The sequence below is a fragment of the Humulus lupulus genome, chromosome 5 (genome assembly GCF_963169125.1).
Source record: "Humulus lupulus chromosome 5, drHumLupu1.1, whole genome shotgun sequence".
Lineage (NCBI taxonomy): Eukaryota > Viridiplantae > Streptophyta > Magnoliopsida > Rosales > Cannabaceae > Humulus > Humulus lupulus.
Window position 1 is genome coordinate 4,373,164 of NC_084797.1, and position 21,651 is coordinate 4,394,814.

Consider the following 21,651-nt stretch of genomic DNA (forward strand, 5'->3'; position numbering starts at 1 on the left):
TTTGGTCTTTGTATTTTTTTTTCTTTCGAACACGCTATTGCTTTCTGTGTTTTGTTAAATGATAATTCAGATAATGTGTTTTACAAAATGGATCAAAACAGTACCCTAGACCAGATTTTGGTCAAATTATTTTTTATTATACGATCGATTCTTGGGTCGTTGGCGATGCAATGAGATCAGAGAAATGAATATCATATTATATTTGAAAATATTTTGATTAAAATTAAGTATAAGATACTATTTTAATTATTTTGTAAATACTTGTTCCTGAATTATCATTTAACAAAACACTAATATTTTTCTATAATAATAGTATACCAAATTTTTGCACATTAATTGTAATGATATAACATATAGTCAAGCAATATTAACAATGAGTCATCGTTATAAAAAGACATTTTAAGTCAATCAATAATAAATTAAATATATATATATTTTTTTACATGTTAAAAAGTAAAATAATTGTATTGAATATATATTTGTTAAAAAAAATTATAAAAAGGAGGCCAAACTGTAAAAATTACATGTATAAGTTAAATAAAAATAATTAGCAAGGGCATTATTATAAAAAATTGCACAAAATATATTAAAATATTTCTTAAAAAATACATTAATTTTGTAACAAAAATTGGGAGAAAAGTTGCTCATCATAGAATATTTAATTAGTACCATTAATATTTTATATTTTGTGCATAGTATATTAGTTTAAATCATTTATATTTATACCAATTTTGGTAAAATTATTTTCAGTGATGACCAAATAATATTAATTTATTTGATTAGAAAATATTAAATTCAATGTGTATCTATTAGGGAGTAGAACTCTTTATTATCCTATTTTATGTTAATCTAATGAGTTTTCATTGTGCTCTGCTGTGAGATTTGAAGTTGTTTTTTGAATTTAGTATGAACTGACGTGCATATATTTTTTATTATATGAATATTATCTAAAGTTATAAATTCAACTTGTATTTGAGAAATGTAATTTGATTTCATAAAGCAAAATTAAATTAGTTCTTAAAAGAAACATGTATTATGTTGGGGTCTTTTAACAAAATGACTTATTTTTTTAAAGTCATTTTGTAGTCTAGTCTTGTTACACCTAAATTTCGATAATAGAATTTATGACCTTAAAATGAAGACTCGTAAAGTGTAAGCTCGAAAATAGCAAGTAAGGGTTCAGTACTTGTATACATTATCATGTTTCCTGATTTGTTCTTATTGGCGACCGAGCACCAGTTAAGAAGGCTCAAGCTTAGGCATCAAGCTCGAAAAGATGAATCTTCTCCGAAGTTTGAGTGTAATTCAAACCTTCATTGTAAGCTCGAGGAGATTGATTTCCGATGGTTAAGATCGAAAAGTCACTGACTAAGGACGAGGTTAATCAGAATGACAAGCTCGTGATGTGGGTTGATCTCGAAAGTGTGTAAGTTGTATGTTCGAGGTTGGTAATCTAGTTTGAATGCGACTGCTATTTTAAAATCCCTATTCCTCGGGGATTTGTTGTAATTTGATAATAAATACCGATTATCATGGGATATTATGTAATTAATGCATTTATTTGTATTTATTTCAAATTTGAATTATAACGGGAAGATATTTTGTTAACCAATCTATAAATAGACTGAAGAATTTCATTTGTGGATACACACAATTTGGTACTGAAAACTCTCTGCTAAATTGCTTTGTTAAAGCTCTAAGAGAAGATCACTTGTCAATAATACTGACTCGTGGACTAGGCAGATTTTAACTGTTGAACCACGTAAAATTCTAATTGTTTTTTTTTAATTTTGTGTTTAGTGCTCTTCATATTCAAGTTGACGAAAAACGATGTCAACAAGTCTAGTTTTAATAATTCTTTGCAAGATGACATTTCATAATTTAATCTGCTAGTTGAAAATTTAAACAGGTGGTCGAAAATTTTAGACAACTGGTTGAAAAATTTAGACAACTAGTCAAATTTTAAACAAATACTATTTTGTAAAAAATTATAAAAAATATACCGAATGCAAAATTACTTAAAAAAATATATATATCATTTTCACCTATTTATGTTATGCTGGGAATAGGTGAGAGAATGCTAATCTAGAAAATAAAGGCAATGGTACTTAAAATCATAAATTCCTTCTTTAGAAAAAAAATCATAAATTCCTTATTTGAAAAAATTTAAAAAAAATATATAAAGGAAACTACGTGGCATTATATAAGCTTTGGGATTAAAAAACCTAACTCTGAATCTTATCTCTTATAGCTCTCACCTCTCAAACTTTTTCTTTTTCAATGTGGGATTGAAGATCAACAGAGTCTCGAATAGTACTAACCCCAATGGAATCAGCTCAACTATTCTCAACCTATCCCCACCCTCACCTTCTCACTCTCCCCACCACCCCCTCCCACCACCACCACCACCACCACCGGCGGCGGCCATGGCTTCCGAGAACAACAAGCTCCAACCCCCCCAAACTCCATCTTCGCTCTTCTCTCCACGAAGCCATCTCCATTGCTTCTTCCCCTTCTACTCACGACCTTCAACAACAGCTCGAAACCTCGTCATCCCTCTTTCTGGTTTCTGACAGCGTTGGTTACTCCTTGGCCAGCTACTACACCTCTCTGGGTCTCTTCGTCATCTCTGTCCCAGGCCTCTGGTCGCTCATCAAGCGCTCTGTCAAATCCAAGGTAACAAGCCACAATGATATTACTTCACATTTCGAAGACTCTGTGTTGTGTTGTGTGTGTGTGTATGTGTTTTACTTGTGTGCAAATTACGATGATACAGATAGTTAAGAAGACATTTATAGGCGAAGGTGAAGCCAAGAAGCCACCTAACCAAGTGGCAGGGGAGATTCTTTCCTTCTTCACTCGCAACAATTTTGCTATTACTGATAGAGGAGAGACCATTACGTAAGTCTCTTGGTTTGGTTTGATGTTGTTGGCTTAAACATAATTGTTTGAATGTGGTGGAGAGTGGTTTAGAAAGTAGAAAATTGTGCATGCTAAGAAGTATGGTTTCCTCTTAAAACTAATCAGCGATGAGTGGAGCAATTCATACTCTTATAAATTATTGAATATATTAACACATTATTCATGTAAGATATTTTCTCTAATATTCCCTTAAGATCTTAAGATGGTGACTATTTTTGCTCACCAATCTTAGATGGTTCGATCGCAAGTAGCTCTCGTTGGTTCTTTTTGACTCATCATCTCCGAATCAGAAAAGTCACTTTTGGCTCTCTTTTTGGAGATGTTTTTTTTGGCTTTGATAATATGTTAGAATGTGGTTGAAAGTGATTTAGAAAGTAGGAAATAATACATGGTAAGAAATATAGGGTTTTATCTCAAAATCAATCGGTGATGAGTGGAGTAATCTTTTAGAGCAGCCACAATAGTGTGGCTTATTGGGTAGCCATTGACCATTTTCTGACAAGCACCGTAGTTTGTTTTTTTTAAAGTACTGGAGAGGCAACGAGGCAACGGTGGTTTTTTTTTGTTTTGGTTATATATGTATATATATATAAATATAACTTTTGGGGTGGTTTAGCCTTGGAGCATTTTTATGAAAAAAGTTGCCGAAAATGATGTGAATGAGAGAGAAAATAAAAAATTATAATTTTGGATGATTTGGAGATGTTAAGCAACTAATGAGGTAGCCACCATTAGAGTTGCTCTTATAAATATATTTTCTATTCTATGTAGGATATTTTCTCTAAGAATGATGTACTTAGGACCCTTATTTTGTTTATGATGAAACTCTTGAATGAAGGTTTGAGGGAGTGATGACCCCAAGCAGAGGCCAAGCAGCTTTGCTGACATTCTGCACTTGCATCAGCTTGGCTAGTGTTGCACTTGTTCTCACCATAACTTATCCAGACGTGGGCAACAATTGGTTCTACCTCACCATCTTGAGTCCATTAGCGTAAGCACAATCACTCTTTTGTATTGATTTTCATAGGTAGTTCTACTAACGTGTTCTAATGCAACTGTGAACAAAACAACACAGAGGAGCATACTACTGGAAGCGAGCTTCGAGGACCGAACAGATCAAGGTGAAAATGATGGTCGGAGAAGATGGGGCGCTGTCGGAGGTCATCGTTCAAGGGGACGACCAACAAGTCGAGCAGATGAGAAGGGAGCTTCAGCTCAGTGAGAAGGGCATGGTGTATGTCAAAGGCATTTTCGAGAGATGATCGACAATGTGTGTTGATTGCTCACTTCAAGCACAAATATAATTGAGGCTTCTTCTTCTTCTTCAACAATTGATTCCAATCAAAATTTTGTAATTGTGTATACTTACAAAACTAGAGTACATAGCATTAAAACCATATATATTAAGATTGTATTCTTCAATTTTGCATCAAACTAGGCCCAATTTTCATGCAATTTAGGTGCACGCTTGACAAAAACAGTATATATATATGATAATTTTTCTCAGGGATTCACTTTAAGCCCTATTGGTATGACTCTTAATATTCTTGATATTTGAACAGTTTTCGACGTGATTTTCAACAAATTTCGACAAGTTTACAGTATCAAAAACTAAGTTCAAACATATTATGCGCGTAGAAAACAACATATTTTACCTAATTTCGATACGGTAAACTATTTAAAATTTTCTAAAAATTAATTACAATATACACAAACATAAAATAAAATATTCACGAGTCGAGAATAATAAAAAACTCCACCAATAAACTTAAAATAGGAAAATTGTCACCAAATAAACGAGAAAGAAAGTCGAGTTCGATAAAGAGCTTGTTTATGTTTTGCAGCCCCATACCACAGCATCACAAAGAGATTTCATTGTCTCAAATAATTGATTTAAAAAAAATATTATAACAAAAGGGTTAACAATATCATTCCCTAGGCTAGGAGACAAGGTGTTTAATTTTAAAGAAAATGAATAAGCAAAAATTCAACATATTTCCTGCTCAGCAAAAGCTAGGCAACTTATTGAGAATCCCAGCGTGATAAAGTTACATTATCAAACTTCAAGCCAGATAGAAATATGGCTCTAAACAAGGACGTTTTTTCACAAATCTTCGACGTTATCTTATGAACTTTTAAAACAGAACAAAAAATTCTGAATCCCAAATAAACAAAGGACCCCTCTACAAAACGAGTCCACCTGCTTAACCAATCATTAATTTGTTCTCCTCCAAGAAGGTATATGTTGGTACCTCCAAGTTGTACGGTGCCGGTCCTTTGCGGATTCTTCCAGAAATATCGTAGTGGGAGCCGTGGCATGGGCAAAACCATCCACCGAAGTCACCTGCATTTGGCAAGGGAATGCAACCCAAATGCGTGCACACCCCAACGACCACAAGCCACTCGGGGTTTTTAACCCTCTCAGCATCTTGTTGAGGGTCACGGAGAGAGCCAAGGTCGACAGTGTTTGCCAGCTTGATGTCGTCTTCAGTTCGGCGCCTGATGAAGACTGGCTTTCCTCTCCACTTAACTGTGACGGTGGTTCCAGGCTCAATGCTTGAGAGATCGACCTCGAGAGAGGCTAGAGCAAGCACATCCTTACTGGCTGACATGCTCAGCACAAACTTGAGGACAAGGAGACGAATCAGAGAAGCATACACAAACCTACCACCTGTGAGGACAAAATAGGCAAATGCACGCTTGCTAGGATCCCCAGGTGGGTATCTCTCATGGTTTGAATCGTCATATACTATCTTTGAGGTTGGGTTCTTAACAGCTGCCACAGTTGCCGGAATGTCTGACACTAAGCCACCGTGTTCCATTGATGGGGCAAGTGAATCAGAAGCAAAACCTGAAGCAATTAATCAAATTACAACAGAAATTATATAACAGCAAAAGCCATTGATTTAGCAAATCATTAGTGAAGTTGTCAACCTAAAAAAAAAGGAAAATCCTTTCTATACTTTTCATTTGATTATCTTAAAATGACTTGCAATCATAAAACTTAAAATCAAAAGCGTAATCATTTTGTATCAGGAATAAATGGAAAGTCATTGCAAGCTTAGACAAACTGCAATCTCGAACGATCTTTATGATGAAGATTTCACTATCGTCCAAGAAAAAGAGATTTAAGTTTAGTAAACAACCACCTTAATATATATGTAAGGGTTTTCATCAACAGTAACTGCAAAGATAAGTTGTGCAAACAATGCAACAAAGTTTCAAGACTGGGAACAAGCTTAGCAATAAGCATACCACTGCAAACGTGTTTTAAAAAACAATTTACAGCCTTATCCTAACTCGATGTCTATGTTGGAGCTTCATAACATTACGAGTGGGATGGGTTACTTGAGAATTGTGAGTTTTAATATCTCCTACCAGGTAGTGAGATAAAGATGTTTTAAAGAAGGCTAAGGTATTTCCAGCTAAAAGGATCATAGACATGATATTTGTACAAAAAAATAACTAATGTTGAAAAGATACTAGGTCCACTAATGATGAGGTAGAAGAAACTGTAGCATCTGGATCAATCTAGTCATGGAAGTGATAAAAGTTCAATGTTCGATGACGACATTGGTGAGAGTAAATATGAGTGATAGTGAGCATGAACGCACTGAAAAACCAAATGCAGCAAGCATATCTATATGACGGAGTTGTCAACCTCAAAAGGAAAAGAAAAATCATCATGGGCTAAGGCCACAAAACAAGCTGCGAAAAGTCATTGCAAACTTAGATGAAACAAACTAAACACAAATGTCTGGAAGAAGGATTTCTATCAATCTTGATATGAATAAAGATTTCATCAACGTAGAAAAAGAAAATGAGATATGAACGTAATAGCTGAGATACATGTAAGTTTTCAAAAGATAAGTGGTGCAAAAGAGTGACTTCTCGTGTTTATGGGGAGCAAACGTGTTTTTAGAAAACAAATGCAACGTACTGAATTGATTAAGTATCCAATAAAAATATACATACATAAATGAAATTGAAATTGAAATCCACGATTCCTGGAGGAAAGGATGGATTATTAGTATGCAAAATACATAGCACCCATACTGTAGATCTAAATTTCAATTTAAATTAAAAGGATTGAAAACTCTACACTATAGAAATACAGAGCACATACATATATAAGAGAATTAAGCATGATATCGAAGATTCAGGGGAAACAAACCCTAAACGTGAAAAGAGAAGAAGGCGAACCTCTGGAGGAGGGAATATGGAAGTCGGTAGTGAATGGGAAAGATCTCAGCTGAGAAGAAGAATCATTCTCGGAGACGAGATAGCGAGGGATGATAGAAGAGGCGGTGGCCGCCTGGTTCGTCCTCCATGGGGCGACGGAAAGAGTAGAGAGCTTCCTCGCTGCAATTCTAAACATCTTTCCCCTGCAACCAATGCCAAATCCCAAAAAAAAAAAAAATCAAAATCAAAACCAACGACTTACGAAAATCAGCAATTTACGAAGAAATTGCAATAAGAGTATCGTGTAGATCTAACCCAATTAAATTTCCAGCAAAGTTTTTCCCTTTTAAAGAAAAAACCCTAAACTTAGCACAATACATGAAAATCACCAAGCAAAGGAATTCCATTATATCTAAACTATCAAAATTTCATACGAAAAAAAAAAAGAAAAGATATCGAAAACGAACAAAACTGAACTCGAAGAGGCGTCAGGGCACGGCGGGGCACGGCGGAGGGAAGAAGAAACGACACAATCTCAGAGAGTTTTGAGGTGAGAGAGAGAGAAGAAGGCGACGAGGACGAAATGGGTTGTGACTCTCTTCTCATCGAGATTGAAATGCAAAGAACGATTCAATTTAGGGCTAGGGGGCTGCCACGGCCACTGCCACCCAATTGGGCCGATGGGCTTAGAGATTGAACAAGGCCCAATTAAGAACTGAGCCCAATATTGAAAAGTGGTAACTAATGGCTGTCGTTTGATTATATGTGATGTGAGATCAAACGACATAAAAATAGAGAAACGACATAGATATTTTTAGTCAAAACAATTTCTTACGTATTATTATATATTTTTATACTCACAAACAATGTATTAAGTTGATGATTAGGTTGTGGTAATGAAAAGTGTCATTGCTCAAATTTTCAATTGAGGTTGTTTTTGTTTTCATTTTAATTTTAAGTCTATTTATTTTTTGGAGCAGATTTTGTCCTGTTAGAGGATGCATCTCGTTCATCCCACAATTGTTGGATCAATGGTCATATTGATTAGATTGTTATTAATTATTGAAAGTGTAACAACATAAAATCAAATTCAAATTCAGAGTATACGAAATCTTAATTTAAGTACTTAACAGAAAATGTAAAAAAAATTTGTTGCTTATTATTAATGAAGCTATTGAGTCAATGTTACGCGAATATTGTTTTTACAAAATGTAGAAGAGAATAAGAATAAAAATCTAAAAGATTACTTTGGTTGTTTTTAGATTTCCTTATTTTTTTGTAATATGCTACAAATTGGAATGAGATTCACTTTTTTCATAAAGTGAATGCAAGTGAAACTCATGTGATTTTTATATTAGGAGCCAATTCATTACCAGAAAAAGAAGTGAGTTCTATTTAAAATAAAAATCTATTTTATTGTGTTTAAAGAAGTGAATTTTATTTAAAATAAAAATCTATATTATTGTGTTTAAAAAAAATAAATTTTAAACTTTTAATGGAAAAATAGTGTTAAGGAAACTCTCTATTGCTATTCTCGTTCATCCATACGACATGTAGATATTATTCAATTTTTTATATTTTAATATTTTTTTTCAAATCATTAGTAGAATCCACCTGTCTTTCATTGATTTGAGATGAAAATTGATTATTTGTCTACTCAATCACATAAATATGATACTCATTAATACAATGATTAGATTCTAGGGCATAAGTAAACACAATAATACAATAATGATTAGATTGCCCATTAATGGTTAATTACCTTAAATTAATAAATTGTGGCCTTTGACTAAGCCTCATATTTCTATTCAATTTGTTAGCACAATTATGACATACCATGTCTATATTTTTGACATATTCTCACATACAAGAGAATTGGCAATAAATTGAAAGTTGTTTCAATAACACTATTTTATGATTGTGTTATAAGATGTTTATCAACATCTCACCACCAAACAACTCATCAAAACATTTCACAAAGCAACTTTGACTAGATAATCAAATACAAAGTATAGAAAGAATAACACAGACAAGCTTGAACAATTCCTTATTCTCTGCTAAAAAAGACCAGAGGAAGTATTTATCATTTCAGCTTGGCTTTTTGCCTTAAAAAGTTTCACCAAACATACAAGGATGGACAACAATCTTGCAGCCATCATAACCTTGGAAATAATCACCTCACATTCACATTCTTAGTGGTGATGATCCTGAAAGTAGTGAAGGCCACAATACTTGCAGACGGCTGGCTCCTTCCGGTCGAGGCATATGAACTCAATTGGGTGCCCTAGTGCCGGGTCGCTGTCTGCAAACCAAAAGGTTATGCCTCAAAACAAGTTATAGCTACTTTACCATACCATTTTTGAAAAGTTTATGCCTTTTTAGATCCTCTGTTTTTACTCATTAACTGTTTAGACCTTGTATTTTGATAAATTATTTTTTGGACCCTGTATATTTTAAAATAGTTCAAATAGACCCCTAAAACCAATCTAAAACCACAAATAATTCATCAAACTAACAACTTAGAACAAAAATACAGTCATTCTGCCTAAGAATTGTATTGTTATATTCAATTTTTTGTTCATCAAAATCAGGTTTAGGAACCTATTTGAATAATTTTACAAAACACAGGGTCGGTAATAAGGCAAAACACAAGTTTAAAAAAGTATAATCCCTTTTTTTCTAAAACAACTACCAGTCTAAACCAACAATATTTGGAGTCGAAGAAACTGTAGTAACTGCTACGTAGGTACCAAAAAATGACTCGAACCTCAGACTTTACGAGATCAAACTACATGTTTGACTATTTGAGCTATCTCTATTGGGTTCATTGTACAGTTTCTTAGAAGACTAGGTGGAAGCCTATCCCTACAATATTTGATGACCAGGAAACTATGGCGATTGGTATGTAGGTACCTAAGAGGATCTCAAACCTCGTGGGAGCAAACTACATGACCGATCATTCGAGCTATTCCTCTTGGGAATTCTTCAAGCAACAATCAACAATGGGAAACTAAGAATGAGCAAGAGAAACTAAGAATGAGTATGAGAAACTAACCTCCTTCACAAGCAACAATCCTGCCTTCAACCTTGATGGGTGGAACATCATTGATCAACTCCATGGGAGATTTCTTACTAGTATCCTATTAATGAGATAATGAGAAATGTTCATTTCTTATAATATAAGATCTCAAACTCAAAAATCATATGATACTGAAATGAATGGATTGGATTGTACTATACTACTGTTTATATTTGAATCTAACAACAAAGAACAAGAATAGTATTGTGGCATATACAAAAAAAAAAAAACACATCTTTCAGTGTTCAAAGTTAGAGGCAGCTAGCTAGCTAGCTAGCTTGGCTGATGCCCCACTTTCTTATGAACTCAAATTGGCCTATTTAGCTTGACCAAAAGCTCCATAAAATCAATCCAAATAACCAAACAACTGATTCATCAATATGTGTCTCTCTCTAACGAGCTTATGCTCCTAAAGATGCAATTTTTTTTGTGAGGTAATGGTTCATTCACTATCAAATCCCTAAATTCCCAGAGCACAACACAAAACAAGTAGATAAAACCATTGGAATGTATACATTAGCTTCCTCAAAACTATTCCAAATTAAACTGGAAATATTAGGATTAACAATGAAAGATATTAGGATTAGCTAGCTTGGCTGATGCCTCACTTTCTTATGAACTCAAATTGGTCTATTTTGCTTAACCAAAAACTCCATTAAATCAATCCAAAAAATGCAATTTTTGTTTTGGAGGTGATGGTTCATTCACAATCAAATCCCAAAATTCCCCAAAACTATTCCAAATCAAACTGGAAAGATTAACAATGAAAGATTTTCCCATAAATTTCATTTATTTTTCAATTAAAAAAGATGTAGAAAAGGTAGGTACCTGCATCCACTTGGCGGTGTGGTTGCTGACTTGATTGGGAACGAGGCAGAGATTTCTGACTCCCAATTTGGAAGATTCGATTAGGGTTTTCATCAGACTCGACGCCATTTGCTCTTCTCCGACCTACGCAAAATAGTTGAAATTGAAATTAGGGCATGGTTTAGATCCAACCCAATTGAAATTCAAGCTAAAAAGCCCCTAAATTTCGAAGAATTCATACCAAAATAATCGAAAGAAATCAACTTGAAGAGACGGTACGGCGGAGGCAACAACAAATTGACAAAATTGAATTGACGCGAGAGAAGAAGACGATGAGATGACCAGCCAATTGGACTGATGGGCCTAGAGATTACTGGGCCTGGTTCAAAGCCCAATCAAGGCCCAGGCCCAATGTTAAAATGCGGGAAAGTTGTGGTAGTAGAAACCGGTATAGTTGAACACAAACCCTACAAAAACCCCAGGCTCTACCGCCTTCACTTTTCTCTCTCTTTCTCTCTGGTTCTGGTTCTGGTTCGGGTCAGCTCTCATTTCTTGGACTCCAATCCAAGTTCTCTGCTTTTGCACAATCTTCTTCTTCTTCTATGGTCTAGGGTTTTGTTTCAGATAAAGCGAAATGGGGAAAAGTTATGCAATTGGACTCATTACAGCCATGGCTGCCTCTGCTTCTTTATCTCGCTCTCAACCTGCTTATGCCGATTCTCCTTTCAGCTTCTCTCCTTCCTCCTCCGCTTCTTCCAATGTTTCTCAAGCTGTTGGTGCCGCCGCCGCCGCCTCTTCCGACCAATCCAAGGCGTCGCCGCCCCCCGACAATGCTGAGCCTCCTCCTCCTCCTAAGGTTCGGAACGATAATCCTAGAACCACCTCCGCGGGGTTTGATCCCGAGGCTTTGGAGCGCGGTGCCAAGGCTTTGAAAGATATCACTACCTCTTCTCAGGCCAAAAAGGTTTGCCTTTTTCATATATGGTTGTAATAATGAATTTCTGCTTTTTATACAAGATTATTGCTTGCACAAATGACTTAGTTTAAGTTTGATTCATTATGATATAATTGATTTACCCTCTTTTGAACTCTGAAAAATCACTTTGATTGATGGTATTTGTATGGTTTTAGGTGTTTGAGGTTATAAAGAAGCAAGAAGAGACCAGGCAGGCTGAGCTAGCTGCCAAGGCTGCAGAATTCAAGGCAATGCAAGCTCAGTCAGAAACTGTAAGATTTTCTTCTTGCAATTCAATAGTCTTTCTATTAGTTTTGTGGGCAAGCTGCTAAGGAATATGTTACTCGGAATAATAATTGCTATACCATACTTCATTGCCATTCAGGAGAGACAAAGAGTCATATATGATGAGCAGAAAAAGCTAGCCCAACATCAAGCACAAACGAAGTCCCAAATGGCTCGTTATGAAGATGAGTTGGCAAGGAAGAGGATGCAGGTAGGCAAGCAGCCTCTGACTTTTTGTGGTTTAGATTTTTATGTTATTTTATTAGTTTATGGAAAAGATTTAGTTTTTGGTCCTGCCTTTTTCAGGCAGAGAATGAATTACAAAGATCAAGGAATCAAGAACTCGTAAAGTTGCAAGAAGAGTCCTCGATCCGACAAGAGCAAGCTCGACGAGCAACAGAAGAACAAATCCAAGCACAACGCCGACAAACAGAGAGGGAGAAGGCTGAGATAGAACGAGAAACAATCAGAGTGAGGTCCATTGCCGAAGCAGAAGGAAGAGCACATGAAGCAAAGTTAGCTGAAGACGTTAATAGGCGCATGCTAGTAAACCGTGCAAATGCTGAAAGAGAGAAATGGGTTGCTGCCATAAATACCACTTTTGAACATATTGGTGGTATGTAATCAAATAACTGTATGTAGTAAATATTTGTCCTTTGACACGGTATATCAATTTTTCAAAATATTAAACTTTAATAGACAAACTTAACTTTTTACTTTATTGTGCCAATTGTTGCCATTTTTAGTTTTGTTCTTCTCTTTTTGTAACTAGTTGATCTTTGAGGAGTAATTTATCTTTATTTCCATTGTCATTATATCTTCTTCAACTAATGGGTAAAGCAACTTGCCCATCATCACTTATTTTCATCCCCATTAGCATGTTCAGGTTTAGAATGTTGTCATAGAATGTTACTTTCTTATAACTCATGGGTTGACATCTAGTTTTAAATAGACTGGGATATTTGTTGCAGGGGGTTTGAAAGCTATTCTGACAGATCAAGATAAACTGGTAGTGGCTGTTGGGGGTGTGACTGCTTTAGCAGCAGGGATTTACACGACAAGGTAATAATGTTGATAGCATAATTAAATGCTTGACTTTTGTAATTTTTCTCTCGTGTGCTGAGTGGGTATATGTTTATATTGCTTCACATGTTGGCCCAGGCTTTTTCCAGTTATTCTAGGGTCCTCCCGCGTAGTTCTTCTGAATTTTGAATAGTCTTCGAGATCTTCTGTTTTTTATTATCTAATAAATCACTTAGTAGATTATCTTTCCATTCATTTCAAAACCAAACATGAATCTTTCGATTCATTTGGCTCTCACGCTCAATTACTTCTGATGCTTATCTTATCAGAATTCCCAAAATATTTTTTTTAATGTAATGAGCTTGTCCTCTCTTTTCTAGTCATATTCGAATATAAAAATATTGAAACTGCTCACTAATCCAAGAAAAAAATATTTGGAGGACACTTCTGACCAAACAAATAATTGCTCTCTTCTATTCTCATCACTTTTAAGTATGGGAAACTGGTATTCACATCTTAACAGAAACAAATTATATTCTCTATGATAGTTTGGATTGGAAACCTCTATTACTGGGCATTTGTATCTGCATAATTGCTTATGCAAGTCTCATTTCTTTAATGCAGAGAAGGTGCTAAAGTGATATGGAGTTATGTCGATAGAATATTAGGGCAACCATCTTTGATAAGGGAATCTTCCAGAGGAAAATATCCTTGGTCAGGATTGTTTTCATGTTCGATGAGCACCCTTCGTGGTACAGATAAAGCGTCTTCTAATAAGGGAAATGGGTTTGGCGATGTTATTTTGCACCCTTCTCTTCAGAAAAGAATAGAACAGTTGGCTGGTGCAACTGCCAATACAAAGTCCCATCAGGCACCGTTTCGAAACATGCTCTTCTATGGCCCTCCGGGTACGGGAAAGACTATGGCTGCCAGGGAGCTGGCTCAGAAATCTGTATGAGATCCTACCATTGCATTAACACTCGTATATATAGCTTGGAGACATTCAAAATTTTGTATGAAAATTAAATAAGATAAGCCTAGTAAATATGTGGTCATTCAGCAAAATTTTCTGGAATGGAATAGATAGTGAATGCATATAGGTAGCTGACTTGTCTGCTGTTTCCCCACTGTCAGTCTTTGTTATCTCCATAATCTCTACGGTTATGTTCTGAGTTTAAATTTCCATGCCTTCAGGGATTGGACTATGCATTGATGACGGGAGGTGATGTTGCCCCCCTTGGATCACAGGCTGTTACCAAGATACACCAGCTGTTTGATTGGGCCAAGAAGTCTCGGAAGGGTTTGTTGCTTTTCATTGATGAAGCTGATGCATTTTTGTGCGAGTAAGTTATCGCTACCCTTAATGGTTTTGGTAATGTTTAATTTACTCGGAGATTGTGCCAAACTCGACGTGGATGTTATCCAACTCTAATTTTGTTGAACAAACTTTGTAGGCGAAACAAAACCTATATGAGTGAAGCGCAAAGAAGTGCTCTCAATGCTCTCCTGTTCCGCACTGGTGACCAGTCGAAAGACATTGTCCTTGCCCTGGCAACAAATCGTCCTGGTGATCTTGATTCAGCTGTGGCAGATCGTATTGATGAAGTACTGGAATTCCCACTGCCCGGGGAAGAGGAGCGTTTTAAGCTACTAAAGTTGTATCTCGACAAATATATTGCACAGGCTGGCTCGAGAAAACCCGGTTTGTTTAGTAATTTATTCAAGAGTGAACCGCAAAAGATAGAGATAAAGGGGTTGACAGATGACATATTGAGAGAAGCAGCAGCGAAGACCGAAGGATTTTCTGGGAGAGAAATAGCAAAACTAATGGCGGGTGTTCAAGCCGCCGTTTATGGCAGTGAAAATTGTGTGCTCGATTCGAGCCTTTTCCGCGAGGTAGTTGACTACAAAGTGGCTGAACATCAACAGAGAATAAAATTGGCAGCCACTGATAAAAAGTGATTAATGTACGAATGATTTTGACCACCAAGTTCCATCCTCTTAGAAGTAGCTGGAAATAAGCCTAGCACTGAGTGAGTACACATTTGAGAAAGCCTGTCTTTTTTTGGGTTTCGGCTTTTGGGCATATTATGTTATCATTATTATTTGCCCCTGAAGACTTGGGGGATTTTGGCATTTCCCATATCATGTTTCATTAAATTCAATGTTAGCAAATATTTGTTAAAAGAAATTGCATACAAAATTGCATATATATTTTTTTGGATACTTTTGGCCTTGAATGATTGGAGTACACATTTTGCATCCGAGTTAATTATGAGATACAATGTCTACATTTTTTACATACTCCCACAAGAGAATTGGCAATAAATTGGAAATTGTTACATTGGAACAGCTTTATGATCACTTGTAAACACCAAACAACTACTCAAGAGGGCTAGCAATCACTAATCACTATAATTTCATGGTTTGTTCTCACAAGGTTTATATGTTCGAGTCCCTCTTGGACTGCTATGATCAACCACTATTACATAAGGAGAATTGCTAAGGAGCAACACTACTACTGGTGCCCAACAGCACAAAGTGACATATTGTTATTAGTGCAATTCAATATCGAGTCTAACATATTTGAATTTAATAAGTATTATGAGTTGTCACTAACTAATTATAAAGTGTAACCTTACCTTAAGGTGTCAAATAACAACACTCTTACATATGCTTATAAACAAGGCACACACATCATATGTAGTCACAGTCGTTAACAAGTACCAAACTATCAAAGATAGTCGGTAAACAAACAAAACAAGGATACTAACCCCCGAATCGCATACAAGGGAAAATCCAAAATTAGAGCAAACAACCAAACTAACTCAGTTATTCACCTTCAGTCTCACACAGGAAAAACATAAATAAAGTCACACAAGGGAAACAAATAGTCAAACAACTCAAAGAAATAACTAATATAAACAAAGTATTAAAGATACCACCAAAAAAAAGTTGAAGATATAGACCTCCACACAACATAGGAAAATCATATATGAGGAAAACAAGGTATGATTTCCTCCCACACTAACCGGACCCCAACAGCCCCTTTGCTCTTCGCCATGAACAACGTCAAAAAAGACCCCAAGGGATGAGATGTTGTCGAAGCTTCTTCCCTCAGATCTCCACCACCACTGGTATCGTCTTAGCTAGTGTAGCTGGAGATGCTCTTAGAAATAGCTTAGCATTGAGTGTGAGAAAACTCATTTTTAGTTTTGGCATTATGTTATCACTATTATTTGCACCCCAAAGACTTGGGGGATTTTTGGCAATTCCCATATCATGTTTCATTAAATTCAAATGTTAGCAAAATATTTGTTTAAAAAAAATGCATGCAAAATTACTTGTATGTTTTTAAGACTTTTTGGTCTTAAATTTTTGAAGTAATTCCAAAGTTGTTACTTTATGATTGCTTGTAAACACCACACAACAAATCAAAGCACCACCAAACAGCTCATTAAAACATTTCACAAAGAAACTTCGACAAAATAATCAAATGCAAAGTATATAAAGAATAACACAAGCAGGCTTGAATGGACCAAAGGAAGTATTTACTATTTAAGCTTTGATGTTTTTTTCTTTTTTCTATTTTTGCCTTTTGAACAAAGATACAAGAATGTACATCAATCTTGCAGCCTTCATAACCTTTGAAAATAATCACCTTACATTAACATTCATATATCTATGAACTGCACAGACCATCATCATTTTCCAACCCAAGCAATCATTTTCTCAAGCCTTCATACAACCACAGTCGATCGAATTGGCGCTGTTGTACAACCAATAATGATAATGTTGACATTTTCTGCTGGAGCTTCTTTCTTCTCACTCAATCAAAGGACAGACAGCAATGAATCGATGGTGTGTTATTGCTTTTCTACAACTATGATTATATCAATAATTGGCTATAAAGGAGGCTCCCATTGTCAGCTATATCACTATTTACCTCCATGAGTTCATTCTGACATAATCAAGGAGATTTTAACTTTGAACCAACTTCCAGATTTTCCAGAAATGCAACTCTCGAATTCCTCATCGAATCCAAAACACTTGCAGCTTTTAGTTCATTTCCAGCCGACCTGTAAAAATGCACAGCTGCACTCAAAATGAACCTGTCTGCTGAATCCTCAGTTCTGCTTATATGTTCAAAAAATTTGATGCCTTCTGTCACGTGTCCATAGTCCATATAACCTCTAACCATGCTCCGATAGCATGATAAATCAGGGTTTAAACCAACTCCAAGCAGTTTTCTATAGATTCTTTCTGCTTCCACCATGAGACCAGCTTTTGCAAAGGCGGAGAGTAAGAGGTTAAAATGTGAACAGGAAGCAACAATACCGCTTTTCTGCATAGAATCGATGGTTTCCTCAGCAACAGAGTACTTCAAGGACTCTGTGTAAGCTCTAACTAGCGACAAGTATGTGAAGGAGTCAGGCGAGCAACCATCTCGTTCCATGGCTTTGAAAAGTTCCTCCGCTTCTTGATGAAGTCCTCCCGTAGCAAATACATTCATCATAATATTGTAGCTGATCTGCAATTCAAGAAATGACAAGATATTTGAATTTGAATTTAGTAGTAGAGTATAATGGTTGTTTCAAAGTTGTAGCCATAAGGTATTAATATATGCATGAAAATTATTATATCAATAAAATATGGTCAATGTCTAGAATAAGCCATAACAATATTTTATTTGGATAATTTTTTTCTTAGTTAACTTAACACAGCAAGCAGCATAAGATTTCACAGCTGTATGTGCATACCAGTCCAGGTTTTATTCCTTTTTTTAGCATTTCCCTGAAGAGTAAGGATGCTTCACGCCTTTTACCTGCAAAAAAAAATCGGAAATAAGGGTAATCAAGTAAACTAGCATGAGTATACACAGCAATAAGAAAGAGTAGCATCTTGGTAATGTATGCATTTAAATAAACTGACAAATGATGAGTATATTTACATGCAATGCGGTGAAAGACACCATAATTTAATTAAGCATCTATTATTTTTTTTTTACATTGCCTTAGAGATATTTTCCTAATGATGATGGGTAGAGTGGTACCAGCTTTCCCATAACAGCTAATCATATTCATATACGCCTTCTCATCCAAAGAAAGACCCAAGCTTCGAGCGGTATTGAACATTTCTGTAGCTCTTTCCAGCTTTCGTCCTCGACCATACACACTGTGCCAACAAAATGCAATAATTAACTTGGCTAGATATGGCCTGTTGATCAAGCAAGAAGGGAAAGAAAAGCCAGGAATTCTAGCTTTTTATCTTTCAGATGTGGAAAATAAGGTGTACCTGATCATTGTGTTAAATGTCTGAATTGATGGAGCGACCCCACTCGAAAGCATGTGCTCGTGAATACAGGATGCGAAATGCAATCTACCTGTAATGCAAAATAGAATTATTTAAAAGACACCTTTGATAAGCACAATTCTTCAATATGTAAATTGAATATCCCGTGCGAACCTGCATCCAACATTGCCTTGATGAAGGTATTGAATGCCACGGTATCAAGCTCCTGGTGTCCTTCAAGACTTTGGCGGATGACAATCTCAGCTTCTTGATGATTGCCTGCCAATAGGTTCTTTTTCATGAGCGTGGTTTTCAAATATGAGAAGATAAACAATATAAACTGGTTATAATTCTCAATAACATAAAACTTTGCTTCAACTTGGAACAAAAAGCTTGTATCTTTCAAATATTAGGAATTTCGCAATTGACCATACCACTGCTCGACAAAGAATTCACGAGAATGCTGATAGAAACCGCATCCACACAATTCCCTGTCTCGGCAATAACTTGTTTGTAGAGTGAGAATGCCTTCTCTGCTTTACCACATTTGACATACGCATCAAGCATAGATTTACATAAGGACTTTTTCGTTGCAGGCGAATCAGCAAATGCGTGAAAGACTTCTTCGGCCTGTTTCAATTTGTGTAGCTTTGCATACAAACTAATCAGAGAACAGACTGTGGCATCATCCAGTCTGCAGCCTAGCTCGCGAAATTGATAAACGAGGGTTCTAGCTTTAAATGCATCACCTGTAGTAAAATATCTATATACTGTGAGTTTGCAGCATTTCATCAAACCAGGATAAAGCTTGAAGCAAAGTATGATACTATTAGGACTTCAATAAAAGGGATTCTTGCCTTCTCTAATGAAGTTACTGACAAGCTGACTAGCAACTGATACACCATCAGGACTCTCAAGCAACCCTGCCAAAACCTTTTTTGTCTCCCTGGCATTCCCATCTGCCATATACATATCAAGCACAAGACCTAGAGCTACTGTGTCAGGTTGGTCGAAGGCCAATAATTTGCCGTCAAATTGATCATCTCCCTTATGTTTACACACAGAGCTAACTGTTTGAATAAATTTATTACTCTTCAATGGCTCGCTCATACCCATCTCTTCTACCAACTGTTTAACATCGGTAAGCATTCCCTCCTTGCAATATATTCTCATAACCGTCTTGCAAAGCTGCTCATCAAAGTGTACTTTAACTTTCCTCATATGGGCAATAAAATTCTTTGCCTTTTCCATCAAATTTAGTCCCATATACAAATTGAGCATATCATTGCAAGAACCAGCATCAGGGTGTCCAGTCTTGGAAAGAGCCTGAAATGCTGCTTCGGCAGAACTTAAATCTTTCTTCATAACATAGCACTGCAACAAAACAATATAAGCAAATCTTGATAACCAAATGTTTCTAGACTTCATTAGTTCAATAACTTCCAAGGCTTTTCCAGAATCCCCTGAACCGAGATGAACTTGCGCCATTGCTAAATACGTTTTCTCATCACTAAGTAGACCGAGCTGTTCAGTCTCTTCAAAAGCCCTACGAGCATCTTCGTATAGACGAAGTTTCCCATATATCCTAATGAGTAAACCATAGATAACTTCATCTGCTGCAATTTTATTTCGTTCCATCTCTGAGAAGAGAGACAGGGCTTTAGAATAATCTTCATTCTTGTAATACAGTGTTAAAAGAGAAGCACAGGTGTAGCGACTCGGTACTAATCTCTGAGCCTTCATGTCCTCGTATAGTCTTAGGGCTTCATCCCACTTACCACGTTTGGTGCACAAACTTATTAGCTGGCTATACGAAACCTCTTCAGGAACAAGCCCAACACTCCTCATCTCATGATAATTCTCAAGAGCTTCCTCATAACAACCTTCTTTAACAAGTGAGCCAATAACTACAGTATGAGTAAAACCATTAGGCACCACTCCTTGTTCCATCATCTGCCTCCACACTTCTATGACATTTCTATGGAGTGACTTCTTCTGCAATGAGGACAACATGAAATTGTAAACAGCAACAGACATTACTATTCCCCTTTCTCGTATAGCAGAATAAAATGAAAGCATAGCCTTGTGACGACCCCATCTGGCATATGTACACAACATGGTACCACAAGCAACTTCATCTGGCTCACATCCAGATTCAAGCATCTCCAAGAACGTGTCTTCAGCCATCTTTATCTTACCAACTTGTCCATATATGCGCAAAACAATGGTGTAGACAATAACACTGGGCCGATAGCTTAACTGTTCAAGCACAAGTCTATCACTAAACAGCATTAATCTATTTGGAACAACACAAATCATAAACAATGAAAAGATTAAACAAGTTAAGAAAAAAGAAAGATGCCAAACTCAACCACTCAAGATAATGAAGAAGTAACTTGGTAGACTAAACAACATGAAAGTTAGAAAATGAAAAGACTAAATTTTTGACATAGAAAAAAATGCAAAGAAGAAAACCCAAACCTGCAATTTCATCCAGTCGAAGAAGTCCCTGACTTGCTTCCACCCCTTTTGCTCCTTCAACACCACACACATCTCTCTAAAGCTCAGCTGCCCAACAAAGGAACCCATCACCTTTCTCATGTCATACTCACCCTCCACCTTCTGGGACAGCGACCTGACCCGCTTAATGGCCGCCACGACGTGCTTCCCATAGAGGCCGCCATTCCTGTCATCTTGTAAGTACTGCACCATCTGCTCAGGGGTCCTCTTAATCCACTTGGGAGTCTGGGCTTGCGGGCCCTGGTTCTTCCTTAGAGCACTGAGGTACCTGGCCTTGGCCTTTATGATACGTCGAGCGTTGTCATCGGAAAGAGGGTTCTTGGGGTTCTTGGACTTGGGCTTGGGCCTGGTGGGGTCGCCGTCGCTGAGTGTCCAGGGGTCCGGCGTGACGGAGGAGCGGATTGGGGTTGTGGGTTTGGATGAGTGGAAGCGGGTAGTGGAGGAAGATGGTATGAAGAGAGTGTTGTATAGGAAGGAGGAGTTGAGAGACTCCATTGTTGAGTTGAGTTGAGCTTTTTAGTTCTCTATAGAAGAAGAAGCTGTGCTCTGCAGATTTTGATGGATATTTTAAATTTATAAATAAATT

The 21,651-nt window shown here is 36.5% G+C and overlaps 5 protein-coding genes across 7 annotated transcripts; 2 read left to right on the plus strand and 3 right to left on the minus strand.

Moving 5' to 3' along the window:
• Window positions 1–2,247: 2,247 nt before the first annotated feature.
• Window positions 2,248–4,392, plus strand: LOC133834225 (protein COFACTOR ASSEMBLY OF COMPLEX C SUBUNIT B CCB1, chloroplastic). The gene is made up of 4 exons (XM_062263761.1): window positions 2,248–2,676; window positions 2,777–2,901; window positions 3,761–3,913; window positions 3,998–4,392. Exons 1-4 carry the CDS (start codon window positions 2,326–2,328, stop codon window positions 4,182–4,184), a joined length of 816 nt encoding a protein of 271 aa, XP_062119745.1. The 5' UTR covers window positions 2,248–2,325; the 3' UTR covers window positions 4,185–4,392.
• Window positions 4,393–4,877: 485 nt separating this feature from the next.
• Window positions 4,878–7,726, minus strand: LOC133834224 (cytochrome b-c1 complex subunit Rieske-4, mitochondrial-like). 2 transcript variants are annotated; one of them, XM_062263759.1, is made up of 3 exons: window positions 7,582–7,726; window positions 7,126–7,307; window positions 4,878–5,773 (listed from the first exon to the last, which is right to left on the minus strand). In XM_062263759.1, the coding sequence occupies exons 2-3, from the start codon at window positions 7,298–7,300 to the stop codon at window positions 5,127–5,129; spliced, it is 822 nt and encodes a 273-aa protein (XP_062119743.1). In that variant the 5' UTR covers window positions 7,301–7,307; window positions 7,582–7,726; the 3' UTR covers window positions 4,878–5,126. The 2 variants fall into 2 exon arrangements, with proteins under 2 accessions (XP_062119743.1, XP_062119742.1); XM_062263758.1 differs by having other exon boundaries at window positions 7,572–7,724.
• A 1,253-nt stretch (window positions 7,727–8,979) lies between these two features.
• LOC133834227 (NADH dehydrogenase [ubiquinone] iron-sulfur protein 6, mitochondrial) lies at window positions 8,980–11,381 on the minus strand. Its single transcript, XM_062263763.1, has 4 exons — window positions 11,232–11,381; window positions 11,012–11,134; window positions 10,160–10,244; window positions 8,980–9,406 (listed from the first exon to the last, which is right to left on the minus strand). Exons 2-4 carry the CDS (start codon window positions 11,117–11,119, stop codon window positions 9,297–9,299), a joined length of 303 nt encoding a protein of 100 aa, XP_062119747.1. The 5' UTR covers window positions 11,120–11,134; window positions 11,232–11,381; the 3' UTR covers window positions 8,980–9,296.
• Window positions 11,382–11,483: 102 nt separating this feature from the next.
• On the plus strand, window positions 11,484–15,479 carry LOC133834226 (uncharacterized). The gene is made up of 8 exons (XM_062263762.1): window positions 11,484–11,954; window positions 12,122–12,217; window positions 12,331–12,441; window positions 12,537–12,846; window positions 13,202–13,292; window positions 13,878–14,205; window positions 14,448–14,596; window positions 14,708–15,479. The coding sequence occupies exons 1-8, from the start codon at window positions 11,625–11,627 to the stop codon at window positions 15,213–15,215; spliced, it is 1,923 nt and encodes a 640-aa protein (XP_062119746.1). The 5' UTR covers window positions 11,484–11,624; the 3' UTR covers window positions 15,216–15,479.
• A 1,204-nt stretch (window positions 15,480–16,683) lies between these two features.
• Window positions 16,684–21,599, minus strand: LOC133834228 (pentatricopeptide repeat-containing protein At5g27270). Of its 2 annotated transcripts, none has more exons than XM_062263764.1 (8): window positions 21,027–21,599; window positions 19,403–20,804; window positions 18,980–19,294; window positions 18,720–18,824; window positions 18,549–18,636; window positions 18,307–18,428; window positions 18,014–18,078; window positions 16,684–17,784 (listed from the first exon to the last, which is right to left on the minus strand). In XM_062263764.1, the coding sequence occupies exons 1-8, from the start codon at window positions 21,558–21,560 to the stop codon at window positions 17,224–17,226; spliced, it is 3,192 nt and encodes a 1,063-aa protein (XP_062119748.1). In that variant the 5' UTR covers window positions 21,561–21,599; the 3' UTR covers window positions 16,684–17,223. The 2 variants fall into 2 exon arrangements, with proteins under 2 accessions (XP_062119748.1, XP_062119749.1); XM_062263765.1 differs by having other exon boundaries at window positions 19,403–20,820; window positions 21,027–21,164.
• Between the last annotated feature and the right edge of the window lie 52 nt (window positions 21,600–21,651).

Coding starts and splice junctions, on each gene's coding strand:
- LOC133834225 (XM_062263761.1), top strand. CDS start 2,326: ATGGAATCAGCTCAACTATTCTCAACCTATCCCCACCCTCACCTTCTC. Junction 2,902..3,760: donor GATAGAGGAGAGACCATTAC/GTAAGTCTCTTG, acceptor TCTTGAATGAAG/GTTTGAGGGAGTGATGACCC. Junction 3,914..3,997: donor ACCATCTTGAGTCCATTAGC/GTAAGCACAATC, acceptor AAAACAACACAG/AGGAGCATACTACTGGAAGC.
- LOC133834224 (XM_062263759.1), bottom strand. CDS start 7,300: ATGTTTAGAATTGCAGCGAGGAAGCTCTCTACTCTTTCCGTCGCCCCA. Junction 5,774..7,125: donor CCATATTCCCTCCTCCAGAG/GTTCGCCTTCTT, acceptor TAATTGCTTCAG/GTTTTGCTTCTGATTCACTT.
- LOC133834227 (XM_062263763.1), bottom strand. CDS start 11,119: ATGGCGTCGAGTCTGATGAAAACCCTAATCGAATCTTCCAAATTGGGA. Junction 10,245..11,011: donor ACACCGCCAAGTGGATGCAG/GTACCTACCTTT, acceptor TCTCATTAATAG/GATACTAGTAAGAAATCTCC. Junction 9,407..10,159: donor GATTGTTGCTTGTGAAGGAG/GTTAGTTTCTCA, acceptor TTTGGTTTGCAG/ACAGCGACCCGGCACTAGGG.
- LOC133834226 (XM_062263762.1), top strand. CDS start 11,625: ATGGGGAAAAGTTATGCAATTGGACTCATTACAGCCATGGCTGCCTCT. Junction 11,955..12,121: donor CCTCTTCTCAGGCCAAAAAG/GTTTGCCTTTTT, acceptor GTATGGTTTTAG/GTGTTTGAGGTTATAAAGAA. Junction 12,218..12,330: donor TGCAAGCTCAGTCAGAAACT/GTAAGATTTTCT, acceptor ATTGCCATTCAG/GAGAGACAAAGAGTCATATA.
- LOC133834228 (XM_062263764.1), bottom strand. CDS start 21,560: ATGGAGTCTCTCAACTCCTCCTTCCTATACAACACTCTCTTCATACCA. Junction 20,805..21,026: donor TCGACTGGATGAAATTGCAG/GTTTGGGTTTTC, acceptor GTGCTTGAACAG/TTAAGCTATCGGCCCAGTGT. Junction 19,295..19,402: donor CAGTAACTTCATTAGAGAAG/GCAAGAATCCCT, acceptor ATTTTACTACAG/GTGATGCATTTAAAGCTAGA.